Source organism: Thermobia domestica, chromosome 7 (assembly GCF_964235325.1).
Source record: "Thermobia domestica chromosome 7, izTheDome1.hap1.1, whole genome shotgun sequence".
Taxonomy (NCBI): Eukaryota; Metazoa; Arthropoda; class Insecta; order Zygentoma; family Lepismatidae; genus Thermobia; species Thermobia domestica.
Genome location: NC_137460.1, coordinates 288637251 through 288663740, shown reverse-complemented (window position 1 = coordinate 288663740; position 26490 = coordinate 288637251). Strand labels below are relative to the sequence as shown.

The 26490-nt window shown below is 35.5% G+C and overlaps 1 protein-coding gene across 6 annotated transcripts in view; it reads right to left on the bottom strand.

Moving 5' to 3' along the window:
- The window catches only part of LOC145691014 (zinc finger MYM-type protein 1-like), a 309663-nt gene that overhangs the window by 212025 nt on the left and 71148 nt on the right, over positions 1 to 26490 (bottom strand). Inside the window, exon 4 of one of the 6 annotated variants that reach the window (XM_081766529.1) lies at positions 14350 to 17517. The exons of the other annotated variants lie outside the window; for them this stretch is intronic. Within the exon in view, the coding sequence (XP_081622655.1) occupies positions 15534 to 17517 (1984 nt within the window). The 3' untranslated portion in view covers positions 14350 to 15533. Of the gene's footprint in view, positions 1 to 14349; positions 17518 to 26490 lie in introns of those variants that run through there. 6 annotated transcript variants of the gene reach the window in all.

Below are 26490 nucleotides of genomic sequence, written 5' to 3'. Positions count from 1 at the left end.
GGTGTGTTTCTTCAAATCATACGCCGCGTTAAATCTCTTTCCACACTTATCACATACGTAATTCCTTTCGTTTGTATGTCTTCTAAGATGCTGGTCAAGAAGACATTTTTTGTAGTAGACCTTCTCACAAACAGGACATACATGTTTTCCTTCGCCTCTATGTTTACGCAAATGCAAACTTAGAAGTGCATGCAATGCAAAACCTTTCCCACATATGTCACACATAAATAACTTCACTCCTGTATGTCTGCTCTCGTGAGAGAGTTGTTCTATTTTTCTCATAAACGTGCGATCGCAGTACTTGCATCTATACTTCTTTAAACCTAAATGTAACTTTATATGCAACAAATAACTTCCTTTCCTTCTGAACACGTCACCGCAGTAATTGCAAATGTATTCGTTCAAAGGAAAATGACAAAGCAAATGCGTTTGCAGATTGTTCTTCTTCCGGAAGCTTTTGTTGCATTCGTTACACTGAAATGTTTTCGTGTAAGGTTCTACTTGATGCGTAAGCATTGGTTGAGAACATGTTCGTGCACCATCAGTTTTCAATGTCAGAGAATGAACGTATTCCAAATGGTCCTTCAGCCTTCGCTTCCTTATTTGCTTACCACAGAATTCGCAATCGATTAAAGTGAGACCCTTTTTAAAATTTTCACTGGTCTCACCTTTTTGGGCATGTTGTTGAATATGCTCTTCTAAATATTCTTTTGCAAACACTCTCTTACATATCTGACAGTCTACTGAAACGTCACCAGAGGTTACGCATTGCAACTTATTGTCAGTTATCACATCTTGCTTGTCATTTGTACGGCACGGCATTGTAGAAGAACTTGGTATCACATTTCCATGAGTCTCTAGATCCTCTGATATATGACTCTTACTCTCACTGTTGCTATTGCTTTTACATTTCACGGAAGATATATTCATATTTTTCATTTCATGCACATTCTGATCATCTGTTAATGGGAAACTAATAGAATGGACTTTCAACATATGAACTTTTAGGTTTTTCTTTTGTAAGTGTTTGCCACACTCTTTACAATTTATCAAAGTCACACGCTGTTCACCTTTCTCTACGTGCTGTTGAACATGTTCCTGTAGTTTTTCCTTTTCAAACAGTTTCTTACATATTTCACAAACAACAAGAGAACCATCGAAAGGTTCGTACAGTAAGACATTTTCACATAATAAATTTTGACCGTCATTTGTATTTCCATGATTTTGTGCTTCCTTCGCATGAATCTTCAAATGGTTTGATATATTCTTCTTCCTCATAACTTTGCTACAAATTTTGCATCTTACGAAAGCCATCCGCAAAATTTTTGCTACATCTTCATATTGTGCTAGACTTTCTCTATCGTCATTTTTCCCGGAGAAAGAAAAGGAATGCTTATACGCCACGTGATCTTTCAGATTTTTCTTGCGCATACGTTTACCACAATATTGACATTCTATCAACTCAAAATTTTCCGCCGTTTCACCTTTCTTTAGATGTTCTTGAACATGTTCCTTTAGTTCTTTCTTTTCAAACTGGCTGTTACATATTTCACAATCCACCAGGATGCCATCAAAGATTTCATACTGCAACGTCTTGTCAAACAGCGAATCCTGATTGTAATTTGTGTTTACACGATTTTTTGTTTCTCTTTCATGAATCTTTAAATGATTGGATATGTTTTTCTTTCTCATAATTTTGGTACATATTTTACATTTGACGAGAATTTTTGATGCAACTCTTGCTCTCTGCGAATTGCGACACATTGATTCACACCTAAAATCAAAGAAAAAAGAAATTTACAGTTAAAATTTTCTCACAAAAGTAGCAAGGAGGAATAAATTTAAATTAATGGACATCTAGTTATGATATTATCTCCATATATTTTATATACCTATGCGAGTAGCATTCAACAATTGTTGTCCCTGATATAGAAGGAGTTGAACAAAAAGAAAGTTGTACTCTTAAAGATTTAGAAGTATATGTGTCAAAGGAGGACGGAGGGCACTAACACCCAACACACAAATAATGTCAACGTGCACCTATATCGGTGATAGACCTTTCATCTGGAAGTATTTGAAATACTTCTATATACTTCCAAAAGAAGGCCTAGGGCACTAACACCCATCACACTAATGATATCAACGTGCATATAAGACTCGATATTAGGCCTTTCATCTGGAAGTGTTTGTTCATCTATTTTGACAACACCGTCGCGCTTGCTACTTTCAAACTACAGAGAACACAGCCAGTATCAATGGCATTGCCTTGTACTTTAACATATCTACTTCTAAAGCTTCAGAGTACAACATTATAAGCACAACAGTTTTATTGAACTCCTATATCAGGTACAATAATGTTGTTGAACACTCCTCTCAGTAATGGAAACTTAAAATTGGAATTACCGTACATATTCTATCAAAATTCTGGCGTGACTTCAATTTTTATCTTATGTTCAAACAAGTAAAGATGAACAGTTAGATAGAAAATTTATAAATCTAACAAATTAACTTTTATTTCGATTTTAATTAATTCGAATGAACCAGTATAGTAGGACACACATTATTAAAGTTTTAAGTTGTCAGGGAAATGTAATTGAAAGGATTTTTGAATAAATAACAGCACAGTTGACAGATACTTCATTTAGAAAAAAAGAAAAAGTAAACGCATATCGCTGAGTTGATTGAAAAGTGACGCAACTTAAGATTGGTGTAAAAGGACAAGTTTTGCCGATAGATGTTACTACAGTCTTGTATCTCATGTATTTTTTACCTTTCACGAAAATTTTCCTTCCTACAGAGAAGGAACTTCGTAACCTATCGAAGGCAACAATCCGTGCCGATTTTTTATTTAGAATTTTCTTCATTGTTGAAATAGTTCCACTGTTAAAGGTTCGAATATCCATTTCAACAGTGAAGAAAATTCTAAATAAAATCGGAACGGATTGTTGCCTTCGATAGGTTATGGAGTTCTTTCTCTAAAAATTTGAAGTTTGTAGATTGAAATTTGTAAGAGAAATTGTAAATTTTCGTGAAAGAAAAAAATATGCATGAGAGATAAGACTGCACTGATATCTATCGGCTAAACTTGTCCCTTTAAACCAACCTTAAAATCATCGAGTGCAATTTGAATATTTGCAAAAAAACCTCTAGATTTTTACGTAGTTTTTGTATTTGGGATACGTGCTTGTATGCATCATAATAAATTTTGAGAGTTTGAATTGTGGCACAGCAATAAATTTCAAGACATAATATTGTTCGATATTAGCATTTGAAGATACCTTCCACATTTCCTTTGATACTGTTGTGCTAGTACAAATCTCACATTTTATTTCGAGTTAAATCTGATTCTCATTTTAGTTCTTGAAACATAAGAAAATAAGGAACTAAGTTTACTTGTAAATAATTGATCTGAAGAATTAGATCACGATGTAAACTTTGTTATACAATCATGTCTGTGAATTTGTCTTATGTGCTTATGACAGTTTTACTTACATAATTGAACTCATTACGAAAAGGTGGCACATACATACTTCTTTCTTTCTAAATTCCGAAATTTGTTCTGGAATTTCTGGAACCCAGATTCGGAATACTTGTATAACTACACATGGCTTTACATCACGTCCACGAGCTTTTAGATTATCAACCTCAGGAAAAATCCTGACATAAAATATTAGGTCATTTTAAAGAGGGTGAAGTTCAGTGGTACTCAGAAAGTAAACGACGTAAAAGATAAGTCCATTGTCATCATGAACATAACCAAAGTTGTCCACTCTTCGTTTATCTAACTTAAACTGTATTCAATTCAAGATTAATGCCGTCGAAACAGAGGGTGTTCGGCATAATCGTTGCAAAACTTGTAAAGGAGTAGTAGTCATCAATACTTCGTCTCCAAGATAAGAACCCGCCGACAATCAAGACCATATCAGGATCGGAGCTGAAATGACAATCGAAAGTGTGAAACTATTCACCATGATCAGGATCAGTCAGGTATGGGTCAAAGAAATCTGTTTGTGCTACTTTCCAAATGCATAAGACGATTCACTAACAGACACGTAAATTCACATTAAAAATTAAAACCCTATTAATACTCTTTTAAGTTTGATTTATGAGATTTCAAATGTTTTCCAATGTTATTCTCGAATGAGGAAACTAAGTATAAAGGGCAAGTTCCGAATCCTAAAAAAGCAAATGAGACTTGAGTATGGTAACCGAGACATCGTCCCTCTGCATTGATTCTTAATTAATCCTACCTATAGTCTATGAAATCCAAGCGACAGGGATACGAACACAGAAAGGTCGAGGACAATTAAAAGCATTTATATTCTTCAATGTAACTCGGACTCAAGATGGACCTACGCCTTGCGATCTGACGCTGAACGCCCGAGACCATTCAGCTGTTACCACCGGTCTCCATTTGATCACATCGAGTACTGGGAAACGGAACTAATATTAGTGACTCACGTCGCTTTCTCTTTACGGCCTTATTCTTTAGTTATTTTATTTTATAAAGGTGTAATGTCAATCTTTTACATAACGCACAACATTAAGAAAGATAGACATTAAAAATCTTCAATGTACGAATTTTTCATTTTTGACTCAATGTTTACAATTTCACATATACTAATCAGTGTCCATTTAAAATTTAGGTGGTTAGGTTGTGGGAAACGTTAGCTACTAAGGTACACAATAAGATCATTGTTATCAGCATAGTTCATAGAAATGCTAGTTACATGTTGATTATTTACAAAGAAACTATTAAACCCATTAAGTGTAATGCTAGGCAACTTTATTTCACCCTTTGTCCTAATTTCTTTCTTTATTATTGACCAGGCAGCTTCGCATTTACTACTTGCTTTAGCTATGTGCTCTTCATGACATTTTTGCTTGACTATTTTTATTTCTTTTGTGTATTTTCTTTTAATTACACTTTAATTTAGCAATATTGTCACCATTTTTGCCTTCAACGTGTAAATTGACCATTATAGATTGAATGTTAGCTAATTTTGGATATATCATGTATTTGTCATAATTATGTATATTTTATATCTTTGTATCTTTGTATATTGCACGAGTACATGCGTATGAGTAAGACGCGTCACCGTTTGCAAGATTGAGCCAGAGGCGGACTGGGCCGCCCGGATACCCGGAAATTTCCGAGTGGGCCCTGTCCTCTGCAAAAGCACGTAAGATATTGCACGATTAGTTATAACTATTTCAAAACTCCGTTCTCGTTTACAGTAACCAGTGGTCTAACTAACGGGCCCGCAGTGCTAAGGAAGGGGGGCACTAGAGAAAGGGAGTCTCTGCCCAACCCGTCGCCTTGTTTGTTGAAAAATCAATAAGAAAAAAGTCTCAAAAATACGTGTAAGTTACTAACTCGAAAATGTAATCTCGTCCGCAATTTATGGATTCAATAATGTGATGTGCAATCGAGAAAATATAAGAGCATGGAGATTGTTATCCTACGGTAAGGAAACCGTGTTAGACATGGAATTGTTGGACGTGAGTGGTGCCGATAAATAATGGTCCTGTGAGAAAAGCAGTGTCAGAAAACGGGTCCGAAGCCTCAGATATCGGGGCCCTAAGTTTCGAGCTTGGGTCCCTTCTATTCACCAATGAAATATGTAGTTATTGGACGTGGAAAGGCAATGAAAAGGTTGTGTTCCCTTAAGCACAGTGGTGATGTCACAAATGAGCATGGGGCTTGATGTTTCCAGATACCGGGCCCTGAAAGTATAGAGTCAGGTCCGTTCTATTCACCAATGAAGCAAAAGTTAACCACAGCTCATTTGCTGCCAGCTCGTTACGCTCAATATCGTTGCCAGTCTCGAGGTTGATGTCGAGAGATTCTTTTCGAAGTATAATATGATTTTACTTACAGGAGAACAAACTTAAAAGAAGAATTGGTAATGTTTTGCTGCATGTTATCCTTTAACTAAGAATGAGGTTAGAGGAAGAGGAGGAGGAGGTTAGAGGAATTTTGCATTAATTTCTATATTTCAGCGAATACATTAGCTAGTATGTGCACCTAATTAAAGTATATCCTTATTTTTGTATTAGATACACCTTTTCTACCAAAAATATACTGTTTACAAATACCATATTTAAAAAAAGGAACTTGTGCTACATTTTAAAAAATAAATGCGACCTAATTAATGCTACAAAATATCAAAATTGTTGCGAAAAAGTTTCGACTTTTTTTTTTTTAAAGTTTATTCACATACAGAATTACTTTGTGGCCTAAGCAGAAATTTTTAGCACTTTCCCTGCTGAGATATCACAGCCCAAAAATAGCATCACAATCACAAACTTCAATTTTCGGACCCCCATAAATCTACGTTGCCAGTAGTACCATAGGTGTGGATATTTCTGCAGATTCTTTACATGCAATAGTATTCAGCACAAAATTATGACTCCCCCCCCCCACTTTATGCCATTTCAACATACAGCCCCTTTAAAAGTGTCATTTTCTGAACTTTTTTTTTTTTTAATTTCACGTATTGGTTTGCAACACTATATTTATTTAGAAGCAAGAGTATGTATTCTCCGTGTACCTCAGTCTTTCCTGTAAACAGTCGCTTTTGTTTGGTGTTCGTCTGATTCATACATTCTGAGCAACTGTAGTTTTCGTACACGCTTGCAAACGCAAAAATTGGCACTCCACCGACAACAAAGATGGCCGCCATTCAGGAACATTTTTACATACGACAACGTGAAGTGTTATTGACCTTCTCACACACAAGGTTCATTACACTCAATTTTTTTTATATTTTTCGGATATTTTTCGAGCAACTTGTTCTGGACCACTTCATATGGATTGACCCATAATCAACTCAACATTGTAGTTGCAACAATTCAGAAACGATAATAGCGAAGAACTAACTATAACCAATAAACTCTTTAGCCTTTTATCGCATAATAGGTTCAGTTATATTCACCAAATACAATAAAACCTCTCAATAATGAACATCAATCACAATGGGATATGACTATTTGTCCGTAAATAAGAGGTCCCCATAAAAGGGAATGCTTTCTTCCATAACAACACACATATTTTTGTTGCGAGGGATGATAAAATAGTTTGATTATTGCCAATATTTAAATGATCCAATAAGATTTCCTTCGCGTATATTAACTTGTAGAAGAGATGTAAGATTAAGACATGACTACCAAATTTTAAATTTCTCATTAAATTGTGATATTATTTTAATCTAAACTTACTTATACTTAGTTGACTTTCTTTCATCCAAGTTCAGCTTCGTAGGTGTCAAACGGAGAATTACTTCTTTTTCATAGCGAAGGCTTGCCTGCGGATTATAAATTCGTCTGCAATAAGATCGAGATCGAGTCCTGCAGAAAGTTCTTGATGACAATTTAAAATTGCTAACGCACTGAGCCGTTTTTGTCCCATGATAGATCGTGGATAGGACTTTAGTCGTCTTAAAGAAGAAAAGTATCTCTCCGCCTATGTAAGTGGTGGTCGGTAGCGTCACAGAATAATCGAATGAACTTAACGATTTCCGGCTACATGGTTTGAAGATAACTGTTTTGCTTTAAGAAAACAAGAACACACGTAAACCTTCAGAAAGGTTGGAAGCTAGTTTGTCTTTTGCGAAGATCAAGTAACATTTCACGATTCGATATCTATATCGTCTTTGTACATTCATCTATAGCACTAACACCATTCGTTTCACCAATGATAAGGATTATTCCATGTCAAATCATCTAATTTTAAAATATGACCGTACTTGTATGTCTCAGATTCTCTTCAAAATTTTTTCATATATAAATACTAATGAAATAATGCTAAATTATTTTTTTTTTCGATTTTTTGGATGAGAAATGGGACGGGGAGAAATTTTTAAAAATGTGGATTTGGCGCCAATTTCACTTTCCGGCAGAGCATCATGGAACTAAAATTACCATTTTCAAGCTATTGGATTCATCCAGACGCCAAATGAAAACTTAATTTTTGCTCTTTCAGTAGATCCTAAAACACCTTGCAAAAGGTTACCCTGTCAAACATTAATGGTTATACAAAGCAAATTTTAGGTTTTTTTTTTTTTTTTTTTTTTTTTTATTTACAAATTGTGCCATTGCTCAAAAGTTACAACCATGAAACCTTTGAAACGTTTTTGTACATTCATCTTAACACGTAATGGTATCGTTAAAAAATAAAAAGGGTGTTTTCTTTTTTTTTTTTTAGTTTTTTTTTTTTTATTTTACATGTACGGAAATATACAGTTTTAAGTTTTGTTACAAATTGTGTCATTGCAAGTAAGTTACAACTATGAAACTTTTGGAACTTTTTTTATACAATTATCTTAGCACATACATGATATGGTTAAAATATAAGGGTGATTTTGGTGTTTTCTAATTATTATTATTATTATTATTATTATTATTTGTATTTCAAATGTACAGAAATATACAGTTTTAGTGTTGCCTTTCCTCTGAAGTAGGGATGGCCAATTTCTGAATTTTTACTTTCCGGGTTCCGGAAAGTAAAATAGGAAAAATTTCGGAATTCAAAAAAATTCCGATTTCGGAAAAATCCGGAATTTGAAAAAATCCGGATTTTTCCGAATTCCAGATTTTTCTGAACTCCGGATTTTTTTCCGAAATCCGAAAAGTGAAATTTCCGAATCCGGAAAATTTTGTCATCCCTACTCTGAAGTGACAACTGTCACACTTTAAAACTTTTTCAAATAGTCATCTTAGTAAATATTAGATGTGTTTCTGAACCGGATTCCGGAAACCGTGATTCTGAACACTGTACTGCTGTTTCAATAGTTTCAAAATAATGTTGACGATACAGCTGCTGTGGGTTTTCATATTCACGGGGATTATCACCTTGATTGATCCGTTTTGGAAGTTTTCTTGGTCGCGGGAGGACTGGCTCTGAAAGCCCAAGTTCGTTTGTTTCTCCTACTACGTCTGCCCAGAACGTGTTTGAATACTACCTTTTTTGAGGTAGTAGGGATGACCGAAAAATACTTTATCGAAAAATGAATTTTTCAAAAACGAAGAGCAAAAAGTTTTCGAAAATCGAAAATGAAAGATTTGTCGAAAAATGAAAAAATTCGAAGACCGAAAATTTCGAGAAAACGAAAAATCGGAAAATTTTTCAAAATACGAAAAATCTTTCGAAAAACGCAAAAGGAAAAATTTTCTAAAAACAAAAAGCATATTTTTTAAAAATGTCATCCTTAACATAAACTGAAGACTTTGTAGTTTTAGTCGGCAACACAACCGGGGTCAGTCACTTCTTCGGTGATAGTTTTATTTAGTTTGGTCTTTACTATAGTTACCAACAACTAGCAAAGTAACACCGAAGAAGTGACTGACCTCGGTTGTGTTGCCAATTTATAATTTAATCATTTGGTCTTGGCGAGTGAAGATTATAGGCTACTTAATGCGCAGCGAAGCCCATGAAATAATTCAATGTGGCAACACTGTCCGCCTCAAACTATAGAAAGATCTCGGCCGCAGCAACTTGTTCTTCCCCTTTCGAGGGAAAATATACATCGACAGCAAGGGAACACTTCAAACAGAAAGGCTCTACCTATAGGGATGTTGCCCGAAGTTATTTCTGCCTCCAAGTGCAACAAAAAAAAAAAAAGTACGTTACAATGGTGACAAACCACTTTTGTCCCATTACAATATGTTTTTTTATTATTAATTTCTCGAAGTATAAAATCGAACAATGCAGCTCTATGGCTATACAAAGTACATGTATTCATGATAACTGATACTAGGATACAGTCGAAAGCTGCCCAATCAATTTTAAAGGAACTATTCAATATATGTTACTACTATTGAGTCCACCAATAAAGAAAAAATAACGAGACAATAGAAGGATGGTAATAGCAAAATCCTATTGGAAAATATCCAAAATAACAGATACAAAATCCTGAGACGTTAGAAGGCGTCACACGTAATAAAATTACCGCTTTCGATCCTAGGAGTTTAAATTGTCAAAGCCCTGTGTTCTGGAGAAAATAAGGGTTATTCTTAAAAATTATATCTTCCTGAGTTTTTAATCTGTACGGTTAAAACTCTCGGAAAGGAGAATAGAAGTATCAATCTACTAGAGGATAAAATCGCCATATACTTATTGGTTTTCTGTCCTATCTGCCAACAGACCTATTTGACAAATGATTTTCTACTTCTTCAGACACTGAGTGACTACAAATATATATAAACTTTAATGTTTATAAAACACTTCACAATTGTTTAAAAAAATACTTAATATATATAAATTAGATTGCTGATCCCTAGTTATTTAAGTGTCATTATCATATACGCCCAACATCGTCATACTTTCAAAAAAAACTTTCCTTTAGTATATCATTTACTGTTGGATATGTATTGCGCAAAATGGGTTCTGTATTTCACTAATCATCAAGGTAATGTGACAAATCATTACAAAATGTAACTTTATTTCTTGTAAAGGAACTAGTTTCCATTTCGCATATATAGAATTTGATTTCAAGGAACTTTTTATCTTTTTCTCTGCAATTAACTGTTGTGCATACCTCTTAAATTTTAAAAATTTAATGGTCGTATCATTCCCGAACGACACTCGGGTTTAACGTAATTTTACAGGTTCGGTTTCCAGAACTACAGTAGGATTGAAAGTGTTAAGACTGCATACAGAACCCTCTATTACCTCATATAAAATTCAACGAAGGGACGCTCCGATATGTTCGCGTTGGCAGACTGAAGGAACAATTAATCAGGTATTATGTAAATTGATTGATGAGTTGATTTTTAGTTTAGCGTCCCGTTCAGCAGCGAGGCTATATGAGACGTGGACGTACTGATTAACGTGGAATCCGAACCACATGAGCTCCCGCCGGGAATCGAACCCGGGCCTCCCACGCCAAAGGTATTATGTAAATTAATATCAAAACCTAGAGAAAATATGTTAATTAAAAACTATCTTAGCGTTGAACAATAATAAAACCAATATGCAAATTCTATTGTCTTACAGGACACTAATGTAACAACTTACGAAAAAAAAATAGAATTCCCTGAATAAAAAAGAAAGAGAAACACGGAAGAAACAAATTAAAATATATTGTAATGATCACCTAGGATCAGGACAATATACACTGGAAGAATGAAAAAAATATAAAAACTTTACTTCTAATATTAAACAAAATAAACCTGTGTTTTCCTACAAGTCAACAAGAAACCGTTGGAAAAGTTTCCGTGGCTGCATTAAGACACGGAACACAAGCTAAAAATTAACTTCCTAAGTAAAATTAAGTTACAGAAAGTAGTTCGTGACCTGAAAACCAAGAACAGCAAGCAGTATTTAAACTTCGGGTTTTGAGGTCACAGGGGTCGTTCTCGAATGGTAGACAAAGGTGCTGCACGTTCGCCGACGAATTCTTGATTAACAGGCTGCCTCGATTTCGGAAAAGAGAGGTCCTGAGTTCAAGCCAGTTGTATCCAGCTGCATAAGCCACACAAAGAAGTTTGCTGTGAGCTACCACTGATGCTATCCTTGGAGGTCCAAAGTTCGATCCCAACTCCGTAGCCACACAAAGAGGTTTGTTGTGGGCTTGCAATCTGATCGCTGTTCTAGGCTTCGAAGAGGAAGAAGTAATGCATCTAGTGATCTATAGTGCCCATAATTAGTACGTGATTACCGTGTGGTATGAATATAAGACCAGAAGCTGACTTCCAAGACGAGGACGACGAAACAGTAATGGAATTCAATGCATAAAGGATAGATTCACTCTTAAGGAAGTTCTAAGCGATATAGCCCAAGGCTTATCTTATGCCTGGCGTATTGTTTCAAATCACTTTGCTGATATAATGATTTTATTTATGGGTCAGACAGAATCTATATTATTTAATTAAACTCTATTAAACTAACTTTTATGACACACAGAGTTTGACCCTGGTTTAGCAGATAAGCAGTAGTGGCCACCAGATTCCCTTTTGTTGTATGTATAGCTTATGTAAATAAGCAATCATCATCATTATATGTTTTCCCTCTTCCATTTTGCAATTCTTAAATAAGTTTAACGAAAGGTTGTAAGAACTAGTAGCATTATATTAGCGAAGGTTCACCAAGTAGTTTGTAAAATAATTACGTCCTTATTTATGATGGAGTTGCAGGGGCTTATCGCCCAGCCTCGTTAGGAAGAAGAAGCATATACGGTTTATTGCATTACAGATAGCGTACCCTACAGGGGAATCGAATCATAGGTCACACTCTATCACTGTACTACCACACCGACACTAATAAGAATAGTAATGTTCTAAGACAAGAACCATTATCTTGTTCTAATATTATCAACAATAATAAAGAAACTTGAAACAATGGAAAAGTAAAAATTTACAGTAAAATCAAAGATTTTTTTTTAAAAAATATAGTAATAGTGTAAATGGCGAAAAGAAACAATATTTTGCTCCAATTTTTTTTTAATTATTATTATAAGAGAACAACAACTTGATATGGAACTGCAGATTATGATTTATCTTATATATAAAAGAGAACGTACAAATCCTTTGTTCCCTCATCACGCTAATACGGCTGAACCAATTTCTTTCATTTTTGGGGGGTTATTAGGATTTGGACCCTAGATGGTTTTTATCATATCACTTTAATTTTCAATTACCAGTGTCTTGAGATAATTGACCATTCAAGTGTCCATAACGTACAAATCCTTTGTTAGTTCATCATAGGTAAAAATAAACGTATTTATATGCAACCCGCATGACCGTGTCACTCGGCGGGTTAACATAAATGACAGGCGATATAATGTTAATCTACTATGGTTTTTATCATATCACTTGAAAGCGAAAAAGTAAAAATTATCTAAGTAACAAGGTTTATTGCGTTCCGGGGTGACCCCAGCGAAGCGGGGTGAACGCTGCTAGTGAATAATAATTTGCATTGACTAAGGGACAAAACTGATGATTTTGTTAAAACGACGAGACGACCACGAAATAAGCTGAAAACGGTATTATGGCCAGCCTATTAGTGGAGTTATTCTAATTTTTTAACGAGAGAGGGAGAGAGAGATGTAGATAGATATAACTCTCTTAGGAAACAAACCCTACAAAGTAGACAAACCCGAATTCTTTACTGGATACCACAAGTGACGAGTAGGGACCTACGCACCATCTAATACTAGGTGATGTGACGAAATTAGACAGCACTGCGAATATCTTGCAAACGAATTATCCAAAATAGATGCTCGTCAAAAAGTATTGGAAAGACCAACAATGGACCAAATGGTATGTATGCATTTCAATCATAAATAACCCTCACCACTACACTCATGTGATCCCAGTTATCGTTCTTGATATCCGAGCATTTGAGATTAAGAAATAAACGCTTATACCTTGTTGTAGGAGATCATATGTTTAATCCTGTAGCTGTAAGAATTTCTTTAAAAAATCCTTTAAAAAATAGATAGTTATATTAAAATTTATTATTCCTAGGTATATTTTACTGTTATGTCTGGATAAAACAAACGATTTTGGGAACTGGAAATATTTTAACAACGGTTTCAGCGAACGGCTGAATAGCATCATTGTATATGTCATTTCTAAACGTTTCGCTCTGTGACAATCAATGTAATACCAGATACACAGATATCTTAAAAATTAAAATTATGAGACGATTCCTATACATAGGTATATTGGTCTCTCGCCGATTATGTACAGAAATGGATAAATAAAGAATGAATGAGTGAGTTTCCACCAATGTTTAAACACTTGTCATAAGTGATCAACTTGTGCAAACCTTCCTCAACGAAACATTCCGCTAGTGTCCGGCAAATATGCACCGTTTCGTTTGATGCATCAATGCGGAACGATACTGTGACACTTCGGCATACAATCCAAAACAAAAGGAGAGGAATGATCACTGTATTGCTCCATGACAATGCTCGTCCCCATACTGCTGGTGCCACCCAAACGTTAATCCGACAGTTCGGTTGGGAGCAGTTTGAGCACCGACTTCGCGCCGTCTGACTACCACTTGTTCCTGCATCTGAAGCACAAGCTCGGCGGTAAGCGCTTTGAAAGTGACAACGACGCAAAAAACCGCTGTGAAGTTATGGTTGTCATACTTGGTCGGATGTTTCTTTGAGTAAGGTTTGCACAAGTTGGTCACCCGCTTTGAGTACTTTTTGAACATTGGTGGAAATTGTGTCGAAAATTAGCTTAAGGTGTACTCTTTCATGTAAAAATACATTTGGCTTCAATAAACCTGTTTTAGTATTATTTTTTTCAAACCGGTACTTACTTTGTGAACACGCTCGTATATGGTGTACACTATTAATATAACTAAGCACTAATAAATTTAATTAGAAATTTGCTTTATTTAAATGTTTACATATACATATACATTCTTGTTACATTATAGTTTAGTTATTATTACAGAAACAAGAAGAAAATTGTACATTATCCAATCAAAATATACATTAACATAATTGATTTATACTAAATACATATGATACAATAACTTTACTCGACATTTTGGTTATCTTCGAATTAATACAAACTGAATTTTATAAAAAAAATACTCTGTGTTACGATAGTCTATTTGTTAGAGAACAAAAATCTTAATACTGTACTAAATACTAATATTTTAAATGCTAACAGCTGTTATACACTATTGCCTGTAATAGGGGGCAAACTCTCCTTTCTTTTAGTAGAGATTTACATAGTTTATTTGAAACGATCTACCGAAGTATTCTGCCTGAGGATGTTAAAAAAAATTGTTTCAAACAATGTTTCAATTTGTTTCAATTTGTTAATGTTTCAAACAATTTGTGTGTGTTGTAATAGTGCTTGTGTTTCTAAGTATTTTTAAGAATGTGACTTACTCTCACTGAATTTGGAGGAACAGAAATCATGCTCCCGTCATTTATAAAGATTACACCTATAGAGATAATATAGAATTGGATGCCATGCTTCTATCAAAATACAGATTTAGTAGAAAAAGTATATTCTAAACAACAGTTCGTTTTTCGTTTTGGGCAAAGGAGCTAGAATAAAACAAACCCTGCACTTTTGTTTGTTTAGCGTTAAGAATATGCTCTGATGATGCTGATGAAGGAATGCGAAATGATGGAATGAACAATATGAGGAAACACAAGAAGTACGAGAAATCCCACGTACACGCTGTTTGTCGACCGAATTATTTCACGGACATCGCTGTGTACTGTCTTGTTAACCATTCTACGTAGCCCACGATCTTCACTCGTCCACATAACTGAATGACAAATTAGCAACACAGCTGAGGTACATTTTGCCCCTAAGCAAATGGAGGGTTTTCTCCGTAAGAGGGTGGCGGGGGTGGGGCGTAGGTATGTTTTACACATTTTCCGAGGGCACACTTGAAATAGAAAACTAATAGAAAAGTGTTCACTGGGTAGGTGCACCGAAACAATTCCAACATAACAACTAGCAAGAGTTGATATTTTCAAGAAATTATCGTAATATCATGTTCTGTTATACAATGTTTAATATAATTATAAGCAGATTACAGCCATCTAAAATTATGTAGGCTGATTGTGCACCTTCATGTGGTCTTGACATACTCTTTTATACTTGAAGGCTTTATCACACACTGTGCATACAAATGGCCTGTCATCAGAATGAATTCTCATATGAGTATCTAAAGTTGTCTTTCTCTTGAACCCTTTCTTACATACGGTACAAACAAATTGTCTAGTATCCGAATGAACACTTCGGGTGTGTTTCTTCACATCATACGCCGCGTTAAATCTCTTCCCACATTTATCACATACGTAATTCCTTTCATTTTTATGTTTCCTAAGGTGTAACTGAAGAGGGTGATTCCTGTAGAACTCTTTCCCACAGATGGGACACTCAAGTCTTCCTTCACCTGTGTGTTTGCTTCGCAAATGGAAATTTAACTTCACGTTTTCTCGGAAACTTTCTCCACATATGTCACACATATACGGGTTCACTCCGGTATGAGACCTCTCATGGGCCACCAGGTCTACTTTCCTCATAAACTGACGGTCACAGTACTTACAACTAAAATCCTTTAAACCTAAATGAAGCTTTATGTGAAGCAAATAAGTTCGATGATATCGAAACACACGGCCACAGTAATCACATTTATATTCTCTGAAATGCGTGCGTATGTGTTTTACTAAAACACGTTTGTTCCGAAAGCTTCTGTTGCATTCGTTACAGTAAAACTCTTCCGTTAAAGGTTCTAAATAATCTGTGTATTGAACTTGAGAAATTTTGAATCTCTTTTCTGTTGACGCTAAAGCAACAGAATGGACAGTTTCTAAATGCTCCCTCAGCCTTCTTTTCCGTATTTCTTTGTCACATAATTCGCACTTGATTAAAAATCGAAGCCTTTCAAAATTTTCAGAAGTTTCGCCTTTCTGGACATGCTGCTGGGTATGCTCCTCCAGATCCTCCTTATCCCACTGTTTCTTACATATGAGACATGTCGCTAAAACGCCATCAAATACTTCATACTGGGAGCTAATCTTCGACAAGATATTTTCATCAGCATTCGTACTTATCCTTCCGTACTTTTGTATTAATTGCGCATGCATCTTCAGATGAGCTGGTATATAATTCTTACTGATAATTTTCTTACAGATCTGGCACTTCATGAGAATCTTCCGCAAACTTTCATCCGTACATTGTGGCTGAGATACGTTCTCATGATCTTTTTCCAACGCGAAGGTAAATGAATGAACATGTATCATGTGCTCCTTCAGATTTCTCTTCTGTAACTGTTTACCACATATTTCACAATTTGCCACAACAGGACGCTTCACAAAATTTTCACTAGTTTCACCTTTTTCCACATGCTGTTGAACATGCTCATCTAAGGTTTCCTTATCAACTAATTTCTTACATATTTTACAAGGCTCCAAAATGCCATCGAAAACCTCATACAATGACGTATTGTCTGCATTTCTTCCCTTCTCTATTTTCTTACCATGAATCAGCAGGAAATGAGCTGCTATTTGAGTCTTCCTTACAACTTTGCTGCACACTTTGCATTTCACGCGAGTTTTGTACGTTGCTTTCACCCTATGCGTAGTCCTAATCTTGCCTTTTGATTGAATTTTCCCATCATCACTTGCCACTGCGAAGATAAAAGAATGGACACATTCGAAGTGATCTTTCATGTTTCTTTTCAGTAACTGTTTACCACACAATTCGCAATTTGCCACAGGATGAAGTTCCTCAAAATTCTCATGAGTTTCACCTTTTTCTGCATGCCGTTGAACATGTTTCGCTAATTTAGTCTTTTCACACAATTTCTTACATACTTCACATTCCACCAGAACGTCTTCCAAGATTTCGTAATCTAATGCACTGTTATCCTTTGAATTTTCAGGAGTTTGAGTTTCTCTTCCATGAGTCGTCTTCAAATGATTTATCACATGTCTTTTTGTCATGGTTTTATTACAGATTTTACATTTTACGATAGTCTTCTGCGTTACTTTTGGCCCATGAGTTTTCTGATTTATTGAATGAGATCTGAAAACAAAGAAAGAAAAAAGCTGTCAGGAAAATATAAACCATGGTGGTATAAACATCGCATTTGGCTAAATTAACCTAAATATTTTAATGATTTCTGTCTTAGGCGTACAGTGAAAATACGAATTGAGAAACGACTTGCTATATTATCTTACTTCACATTACGTTGTATAGAAATCAGCTGAACTGTGGCGATTTCATGTATTATATAAAAAAGAATATTTTATATACTCCAAATACAATACGTCCTTATTCAGGGTGTCTACTAAAATTCCAAAATGATATTTCGTTACTTTTTCGTGACCTTTCCTTTACCAAACCATAAAATTTCGAAACACAGAAAAACTAATAATAGTCCCTATATTCTTTAGCACTTATCTACATTATCTCTACTTTCAAAGGCGGTTCCCTAGAGCGATAAAAACTTGGTGTCTTCTCACAGTTGAATAAACTTGTTAGATGCGTAGGTGGTTTCGGCAATGCGATGCGATTTGCATCGCTACTGCTTAATGATGCCAGCAGAAGGACAATCTCAAGACTGAATTTGGGTGCGAATTAGGCCGAATTTTCATGTATGCGATATAATCGTGCTTTGCTTGCGATCTGGTAGCGTCTAAAGCCAACCATAGACATTTTTGACGTTCTATAGAGCAAAATTTTCCATTTTTTACTTATATTTGTACAGATAACAAAAATTCGTGACCCAAAAGCTAAATTTCGCGACTTTTTCTTGGCTTTCATGACCGTTTTCTAATTTCATGACTTTTCATTACTTTCGTGACCGATAGACACCCTGTTATTGCAAGGTCGTCTATACCTGCAGTTGGCCTCATTATGCTTATACTTTTATCATATACTTGCAGGGTGGAACCCTTTTAGTAATGGCTCAGCATAGCTTACCATAGACTTACGAGGTATGATCAAAAAATACGGTGAATAATTTTATTAGAAAGAAGTAACACGCTTACATGAAATTTAATTTAATCTTCTTCAAAGTACTGTCCTTGGCTAGCAATGGGTTGAATCCATGACTGGAAGGCATCTTTTGGAAAGGCGTTCAGCTTCTCTCGTGGCCCTCTCAATGTCACGAATGGTGTCAAAAGGTTTTCCTTTAAGCACACTTTTAACTTTTGGGAAGATCCAGAAATCGCATGGTGCTATATCTGGAGAGCACAGCCAATATGGACGATAGGAATATTTTTATTTTTGGGCAAAACCTAGCAGATCAAAAGCAATGTGTGGCACGGTGCGTTTTTGTGATGAAGGAGAAAGTCATTTGCCAAATTAATGGGTGGTTAAAATGCTTTTCACGGACCAGTACGAGATATCTAGTTCTTTGGAAAGCTCTCGTATAGTCATTCACCTATTGGAACGAATTATTATTTGTGCCATTTTTTCTCCACGTTTTTATGTGTTTTTGAGTCGAAGGACGTCCCGATCGTTGCTCGTTTTCAACCGACTCCTTGCCACTTTTGAATCGCTCATACCTCTTGTAAACAGTCATCAATGCCACCACTTCTTCGCCATACACTGATTTTAACACTTTGTGAGCTTCTTTAGCACTTCTTTTCCACTTTTAAGCTAAACTTAATGTTGAAGCGCGACAGACACACTATAACATGTCCTCACTCTCTCCACTGTTGGCCTCTAGAAGCCAACTGACACGTCACAATTCGTTCAAACTTGAAACTGACTCTCCCAAAGGTTCAGGCTATCTGGCTTAATTGTTGAAATTGACACAACGTTGATAGGTGGCGCTGTGCAACTGCATTTACCGTACTTTTTGTTGACGCTTTGTACAAGGTGATACATATTGGAATTCACATGCGTAATGTACACAGTTGTTTCTGCAAATTTCATATATAACTCTTAATCTACTTGCTCTTGATAAGTGGTGCTATTTGCTATTATAAGTACAAGAGAATTCGCATCCACAAAAGTTCCTTCAGTATTAATATGATAGAAAAGAACATTGTGACTAAGATTCGTAAGAATATTCTCGTATTAAAGGGCGATACAATATCAGTAAGCGCTGAGTATTGTGACAAGCATTAGATGGTAACACACGAGTTCTATGTAATATAAATAAATCATCTATACACACAATAAATGGCTTCATCGATTACCAGAATATAAACTGATATTAATATATTGAACGTAAATGTGAATGTTAATTCGTGGATTTACATTATAATGAGAGCTACACATAGTTATCAAAGTAATGGAAATCACATGCACACTTTCTGAGATATTATTACCCTAAAAACCCCGTAGGCACGCCCTCACAGTAGAATCTGCATGAGACCGACTTAATAAAGGGTAACGAGTAGTGCAGAAAACATCATTTCTGTCAACAAAAACACATGACCCAGGGAGACAAAACATAAATAAATGAAAAATAAACGATAAACACACGAAAGACTTAAATAAACGACAAGCCGGCCCACGTGAAACCCAACACAAATAAAATTTTTAAAAATTATTTTATTTATTTATTTGTTTGTTTATGTTTTACTTATTTTTCTACTTTTTTTCTTTCTCAAGCAACGCAATAGCAAAGTAACATAAGAAACATAACATAACAGAATAACGTGTCGGGATGGGAGCATATTCACCTGAGTTGGAGGAACACGTCCACTGATCCAATAACAACCAACAACTAAAGCAGTGATATTCTCTAACAAGAGAACAGGCAAATAAGAAAGTGAATAAGGGATGACGAATGAAATGAAACTGGTCTTTGAGCTAAATCATCATTCCTGTGAAGAAGATGCGCTGCCTGAAGGCAATATGGAATTCAAGTTCATTGACATTTCGGAGCTACATAAACAGAGGATTCCATGATTCATATGCATGTACATGAATGTTACATAAACACGTAGAGTAGAAGAAATAAATCTCAAACAATCACAATGATCTATGGTTCATACACTTTTGTTCACAAAAATCCAGAGACTAAGTCCGAAAAAATGACCTTAGACCCTTACGAATTCCCTTCAGGTCTGCATTAGTTTCCCTCCAGTTTTGTCACACTCAGGGTGAAAATTGAACGATAATATTGCAGAACGCATATGAAAATTTCGCTCTAAGTAGCTCAACTGGTAGAGCGTTGGCTTCGCATTCGGGAGGTCGCGGGTTCGATTCCCGCTGCCGACCATCCTGATTGGGGTTTTCCAGGGTTTCCCTCAATCCTACCAGGCAAATGCCGGGATGGTACCTACTAAAAACGCCCTGGCCGATACCCTCCCAAATCCTTTCCATTGTTATTGTTATATATCCAGTATAAAATGGTCTCAGAGCTGTATCTGGTAATTGTTAAATAAATAAATAAAACAACTGCAATACAGGAAATTACGATAATTTTAAGTGCCAAATTTGACAGTTTATTTATATTTTTATCTAGAATGATCTAGAAAGTGATTAAAGTCGGGGAAATGTCATAACTACAAACAGACTAGAATGATTAACAATCTGTTTTACACAATTGGTTAATTGTTTCACTGATTAACTGAGTGGCCGCAAAGCATGCCATTGTTCATTTACCTTCTCTGGACCTAAAACTAGGGAGGACGCTTCGGGAACCTGAACTTTGTGATGGATAAACACCGTGGAGGTTCCCTGTTTCTTCCCATCATTATCATTCATGTCATTTATCACCGCCTCCTTTAGCCTTGGTGGGACGTTAAATTAAATTTTAAAAAAATCTCTCCTCTATTTTTCAATAAGACCCGCCCCCCCCCCCCAAAAAAAAACTATTTTAAGCTAAATTTCATAACAATTCTACATTTTACCAGAAAAAGAAATTTGAATTTTTACAATGCAAGAATAATGCTTGTATTATATGAAAATAATCTTCACGCATTTTAAATTAACCCGGCACAGGGCGCGTGGTGAGGCAATCCCTCACTCCTTGCTTTCCCCATGTACTACTGCGCAATGGTTATGCGCACGTGTATATCCTTCTATGTATTCCAAGTTCACTATTTTTAGCTTCAATCTGCAACTACAGCTTGTTGATGAAGAATCGTTGTTTTTGTTAGCAGTGCATTGTTAGAAGCTTTGCAATTCAGTGAGATTTTATCTCACCTTGCGCCCTGTTACGTTACTATTTCTGGCAGTGTTGAATACTACAAATACATTGACTGTAGGTAAATATATTAAACTATGGATGACAAAAAGTGTTACAATGGATGGATGAGGTGGAAAGGGAGATGAACATAATTGAAGACGCAGGTGAAAGTGCAAGTGAAATAATGGACAGTTGCAGTGACAATGAAGGGGATAACGTTGAGCAAGTTGAACAAAGTAGTGAAAGTGAGTTTTCGGGAATAGAAACAGAACCCGATATTGTAAATTCTGACTAAGTTGTGAGAGATAGACCTATATATACAGCGAAAGATGGAGTTACAACGTGGAATGTTCACTCCAGAAACACGACACATAAAACTAGGCATAGAAATGTCGTGAGACATTTACCAGGTGTCAGAGGACAAGCACGAAATGTAAAATCGCCAATGGAAGCATGGCATTTATTTTTCCCTGAAGACACTATAAAACAAATTGTGGAATATACGATTCTAAAATTAGCAGAAATTCGTATAGGAATAACAAGTGAAAGAGATATTGTAACACTGATTATGAAGAAATGTTAGCTCTATTAGGTTTGCTGTATTTATCGGGTATGATGAAGAGTTCTCGCTTAAATCTAGAGGACTTATGGGCAACTGACGGAACAGCTCCAGAATTGTTTCGTTTGGTCATGTCTCAGAAACGGTTTCGTATGCTTCTACGCGCCCTGCGTTTTGATGACATCAACACCAGACAGCAGAGAAAAGAAGAAGACAATTTAGCTCCAATACGGGCATTATTTGAAGAATTCGTATTGAAATGTGCGGCCTACTGGACACCACATGAACATGTAACTATTGATGAAATGCTTGAATCTTTCAGGGGAAGATGCTCTTTTCGATGTTACATGCCAAATAAACCGGCAAAATATGGCATTAAAATATATTCCTTAGTGGACGCACATGTCTACTACACAATGAAAATGGAGATTTATCCGGGAACACAACAGCCGCGAGGACCATATGTTCAGGACAACAGTGCGCACGCAGTTGTCAAACGTCTCATCGAACCCATTACTACATCTGGCAGAAATGTGACAACAGACAATTTCTTCACATCAGTTCCTTTAGCGCTAGATCTTCTAAAGAATCACGGATTAACACTGGTTGGAACTCTAAGAAGTAACAAACCTCAGATTCCGGTTGAGTTCCTGAGTACAAAGGGAAGACCGCCATTTTCAAGCATGTTCGCTCATGGAGAAGATATGTTACTTTGTTCATATGTGTCAAACAGAAGAAAAAATGTGCTATTACTCTCCACAATGCATGAAGAAGAACACATTGATGAAGCAACAAAGGAGCAGGCTAAACCGGAAATCATTACATTTTATAATCGGACGAAGAGTGGTGTAGACTGTGTGGATGGGCTGAAGAGTCTATACACAGTTGCAAGGAAAACCAACTGGTGGCCGTTACGTATCTTCTACACACTCCTTGATATTGGTGCTCTAAACAGCTACATCATATATAGATTTAACTGTGAAAATGCTGACGCAAGGAGAGTCTATCAGAAAAAGTTAGCAATGGAACTCTGCAAGCCATACCTCACTAGAAGAGCAACAATACCATGCTTGCCTACACTTTTGCGATCACAGATAAGAAGGATCCTGGGTGACTCTCCAGCACCTGTGCACTCCGAGGCACCAGCAGGGAATAGTGATAAAAGGAAATGTGGCTTCTGTCCCAGGAAGAAAATTCGATACACCAAAACATGTTGTGCAGACTGTCTTGTCCCAGTGTGCAAGGAGCACGCACCAGCTGTTCTCTGTTGCAGGTGCCGAGAACGTGAACAACATGAAGACAGTGAGTGATAACTGCCACATTCCGAAAGGATTTTGTTCGGTTTGAATAAACTGTTTACCATTTTGTTCATTTGTTTGTTTCTTGTGATTCTGTAGCTTTACTGTATTATTCAGTGTTGGAAAATTATTGATTTTTTTATTGTGTAGTGATATCAATAAACAATGTAAAATGCCCTGCATATATGACTAAAATATTCTAAAGTTGTAAATTTACAATAAAATTCACAATTAAATCTTAAACTGTGTTAATAAGAGGGATTTTTCCATTACTTTCATAGGTGAGAGAAAATCTCACCATGCGCCCACTTGCGTTACTAGTAACCACGCGCCCGGTGCCGGGTTAATACTATTCGACAACTAAAAAGAAAGATAGCATTCTTCTAAAACATTCCTTCTTAGTTTCGGTAGTTTATACTTATGTATATTTACGTCACTTTGTGCTTAATAACGATCCCACTTGCGATGATAAAAACAAATGAGAAATTTTATACCCTTGCTTCTTGTTGCTTTTTTTTTCTGAGGTAGATCAACGTTAAAGTTCATAATTGCATACTTATATTCGTATGACACACGACATAGGGGGGAAAAAAGGTAGAAGGGGGAATTGGGAGGTATGTTTTTTCAACCTTTTTTTCCTCACAGGTTATACATGTTTTTCTAGTTTTCAAAAACTGATTGTATGTTGCATGTTCTTGTGCACCTACTGTGGTAATGGTAAACTTTCGGCATCTTTACTTTTGATGCTGCAACATCTTTATTGTTGTTGGTCTGATTTCCACCCAATTATTCCCTTGGGAGTAATTGGGTGTAAAACGATTAAAACCATTGCAGGTGCACATAAACCCGTGAGGGTGATTGGGTGTAAATGAAGAAAGCTCAAGCTTTCATAATTGATGTATTTAAAAACTAACAGTTTTATGTAGCCTAGAAGAAAATTATACCTTTGTTTACGCAAAATAAGGAGTAACTTATTTCTAAATATCGAAGATATTTGAATGCCTTTTCAAGCCTTCCAGTTATTGTATATAGCATAATATATTGTTCTGTGATTGTAATCCAAAATGTATGACACACGAAAAAAAAAAAAAAAAAAGTATATGCCGTCAAAACTTTCGCCAAAAACATAAAAATAAATTAATTAAATAAATAAACCCAAGATAACAGGACCTGTTATTCAAACAAACATAGGAGAAAGTAATAAGACTAACACTAAATAATTATAAATTATTACAATAGAACATGTGTTGGAACTCTGGATTAATAAACAGGTCCCATTTATAGCATCAGCACTATTGGCATACGCAACAGTCATTGGAGGCCTAAGTTGAATAAAATAGCTTAATAAGCGGAATGCACTATGAAGCAAAAGTGTACACCACAAAAGACAAAGATAACACAGCATTTAAATGAATTCTAACGAAAAAATGTTCACTTAATGCTTTCCGCCCATTTACCCCCACATCATGCGCCCAATTACCCCCTGAGGTAACTGGGAGGTACAAATTCTAACAAAATTTTAACTGCCTTACAGTGAGGCTTCAAAACTGCTGCTCTTCACAGCAGCATCCTTATAATGTTTTTAAACAGCAGTAAAAAGATCTGGCTCAAAACATAAACAGATGCGCGACTTATTGTGTCTCAAACCAAAACCAACACACACCTGAAACTCCGTTTCAAATGTGTCATTTCTCAAGTAAATCAGTTTTTTTTTTTTTTTTTTTTAGTCATTATTACACCGTCTCAAAATTCATCAAAGTTTTTTTTTTCTTTCTTATCAACATCTACCCACCCAATATTTGGGTGTAATTAAATTCCATAAAAATATACTGAAATGCAAAATATATATTTTTTAAAAATTTTTCGCCCAAGTACCCCCAACACCCAATTCCCCCCTTCTACCCTATATCAGTCTAAACTTGTATTTTAAAAAGTTCTTTCCAATGTTCACTAAGCTGTACAATAAGTTACCGGTTTACTTGAAAGACTCTAAAACCGTAGCGAAATTCAGAAAGGATTTTTTCAAGCTTCTGTGTAAAAAATAAATAAATAAATAAATAAAATAAAAAATAACGATATTAATAAATACTTAAGTGTTACTTTATAAAATTATTGCAATATCAATGATACTCAAACATCTCTAGATTATATGACAATTCCTATGTACTGGACTCTGGCCGATTATACGAAAATGGATGAATCAAGAACGAATAGCCGTGAAACAAGTTAAAGAAGACAAAACTGAATGTTAAGTATTTATAGACTTGTATGAGAACATCAAACGTAGTAAAACCAAGCATGCAACAAATTCAATTAAAAATCTGCTTTATTCAAATGTTTATACACATATACATTCTTGTTACATTATGATTTATATCTGACTACAAAGACAATAATAAAGTTCTATAAATTAGGCCATCGGAATATATATTCACATCATTAATTTACAATAAACATACATGATACAATAGCTTTACACGATATTTTAGTTAGCTAGCAATTAACAATTAAATTTATAAAAAATGATTCTCTGTTGGGCTACCCACTTGTTAACGAAAGGGAGTCTTAATACTATATATAGCGTTGATTTATTAATCGGTGCCGTTCATTTTCAGGATTTTTTTTCCACAAGTCAGTGATCATAACAGTACTGTGAAATATATCAAACTGTAGCTGTTATCAGTATTATGTAGCACTATTTGTACTTTCTCTGGGGCTAATAAATTTTTGTTTTCCATGATCTAATGGAAATGTCAAGTTTAAAAGAAGGGTAATCTCCGACATGTTCGACTGTACGAAACAAGTTTTCTATATGCAATAACATTTTGCTTCTTTAAATTTGTGTTATTATGTCATTGAATATTAGTCAAAATCATGTACCTGTGAAGTTCATTTATTCTCCAATGCAATGGATGCGGTTTATCAATATATCTACATATTGGCTATAAAACCTCATTTCGACAAAAGGTGTAGTGGATCCCTTCTTCAAATAACACGTTCAAATAAATGTTCAACTACATAGTAACAACTGCACTGATAGAAATCAC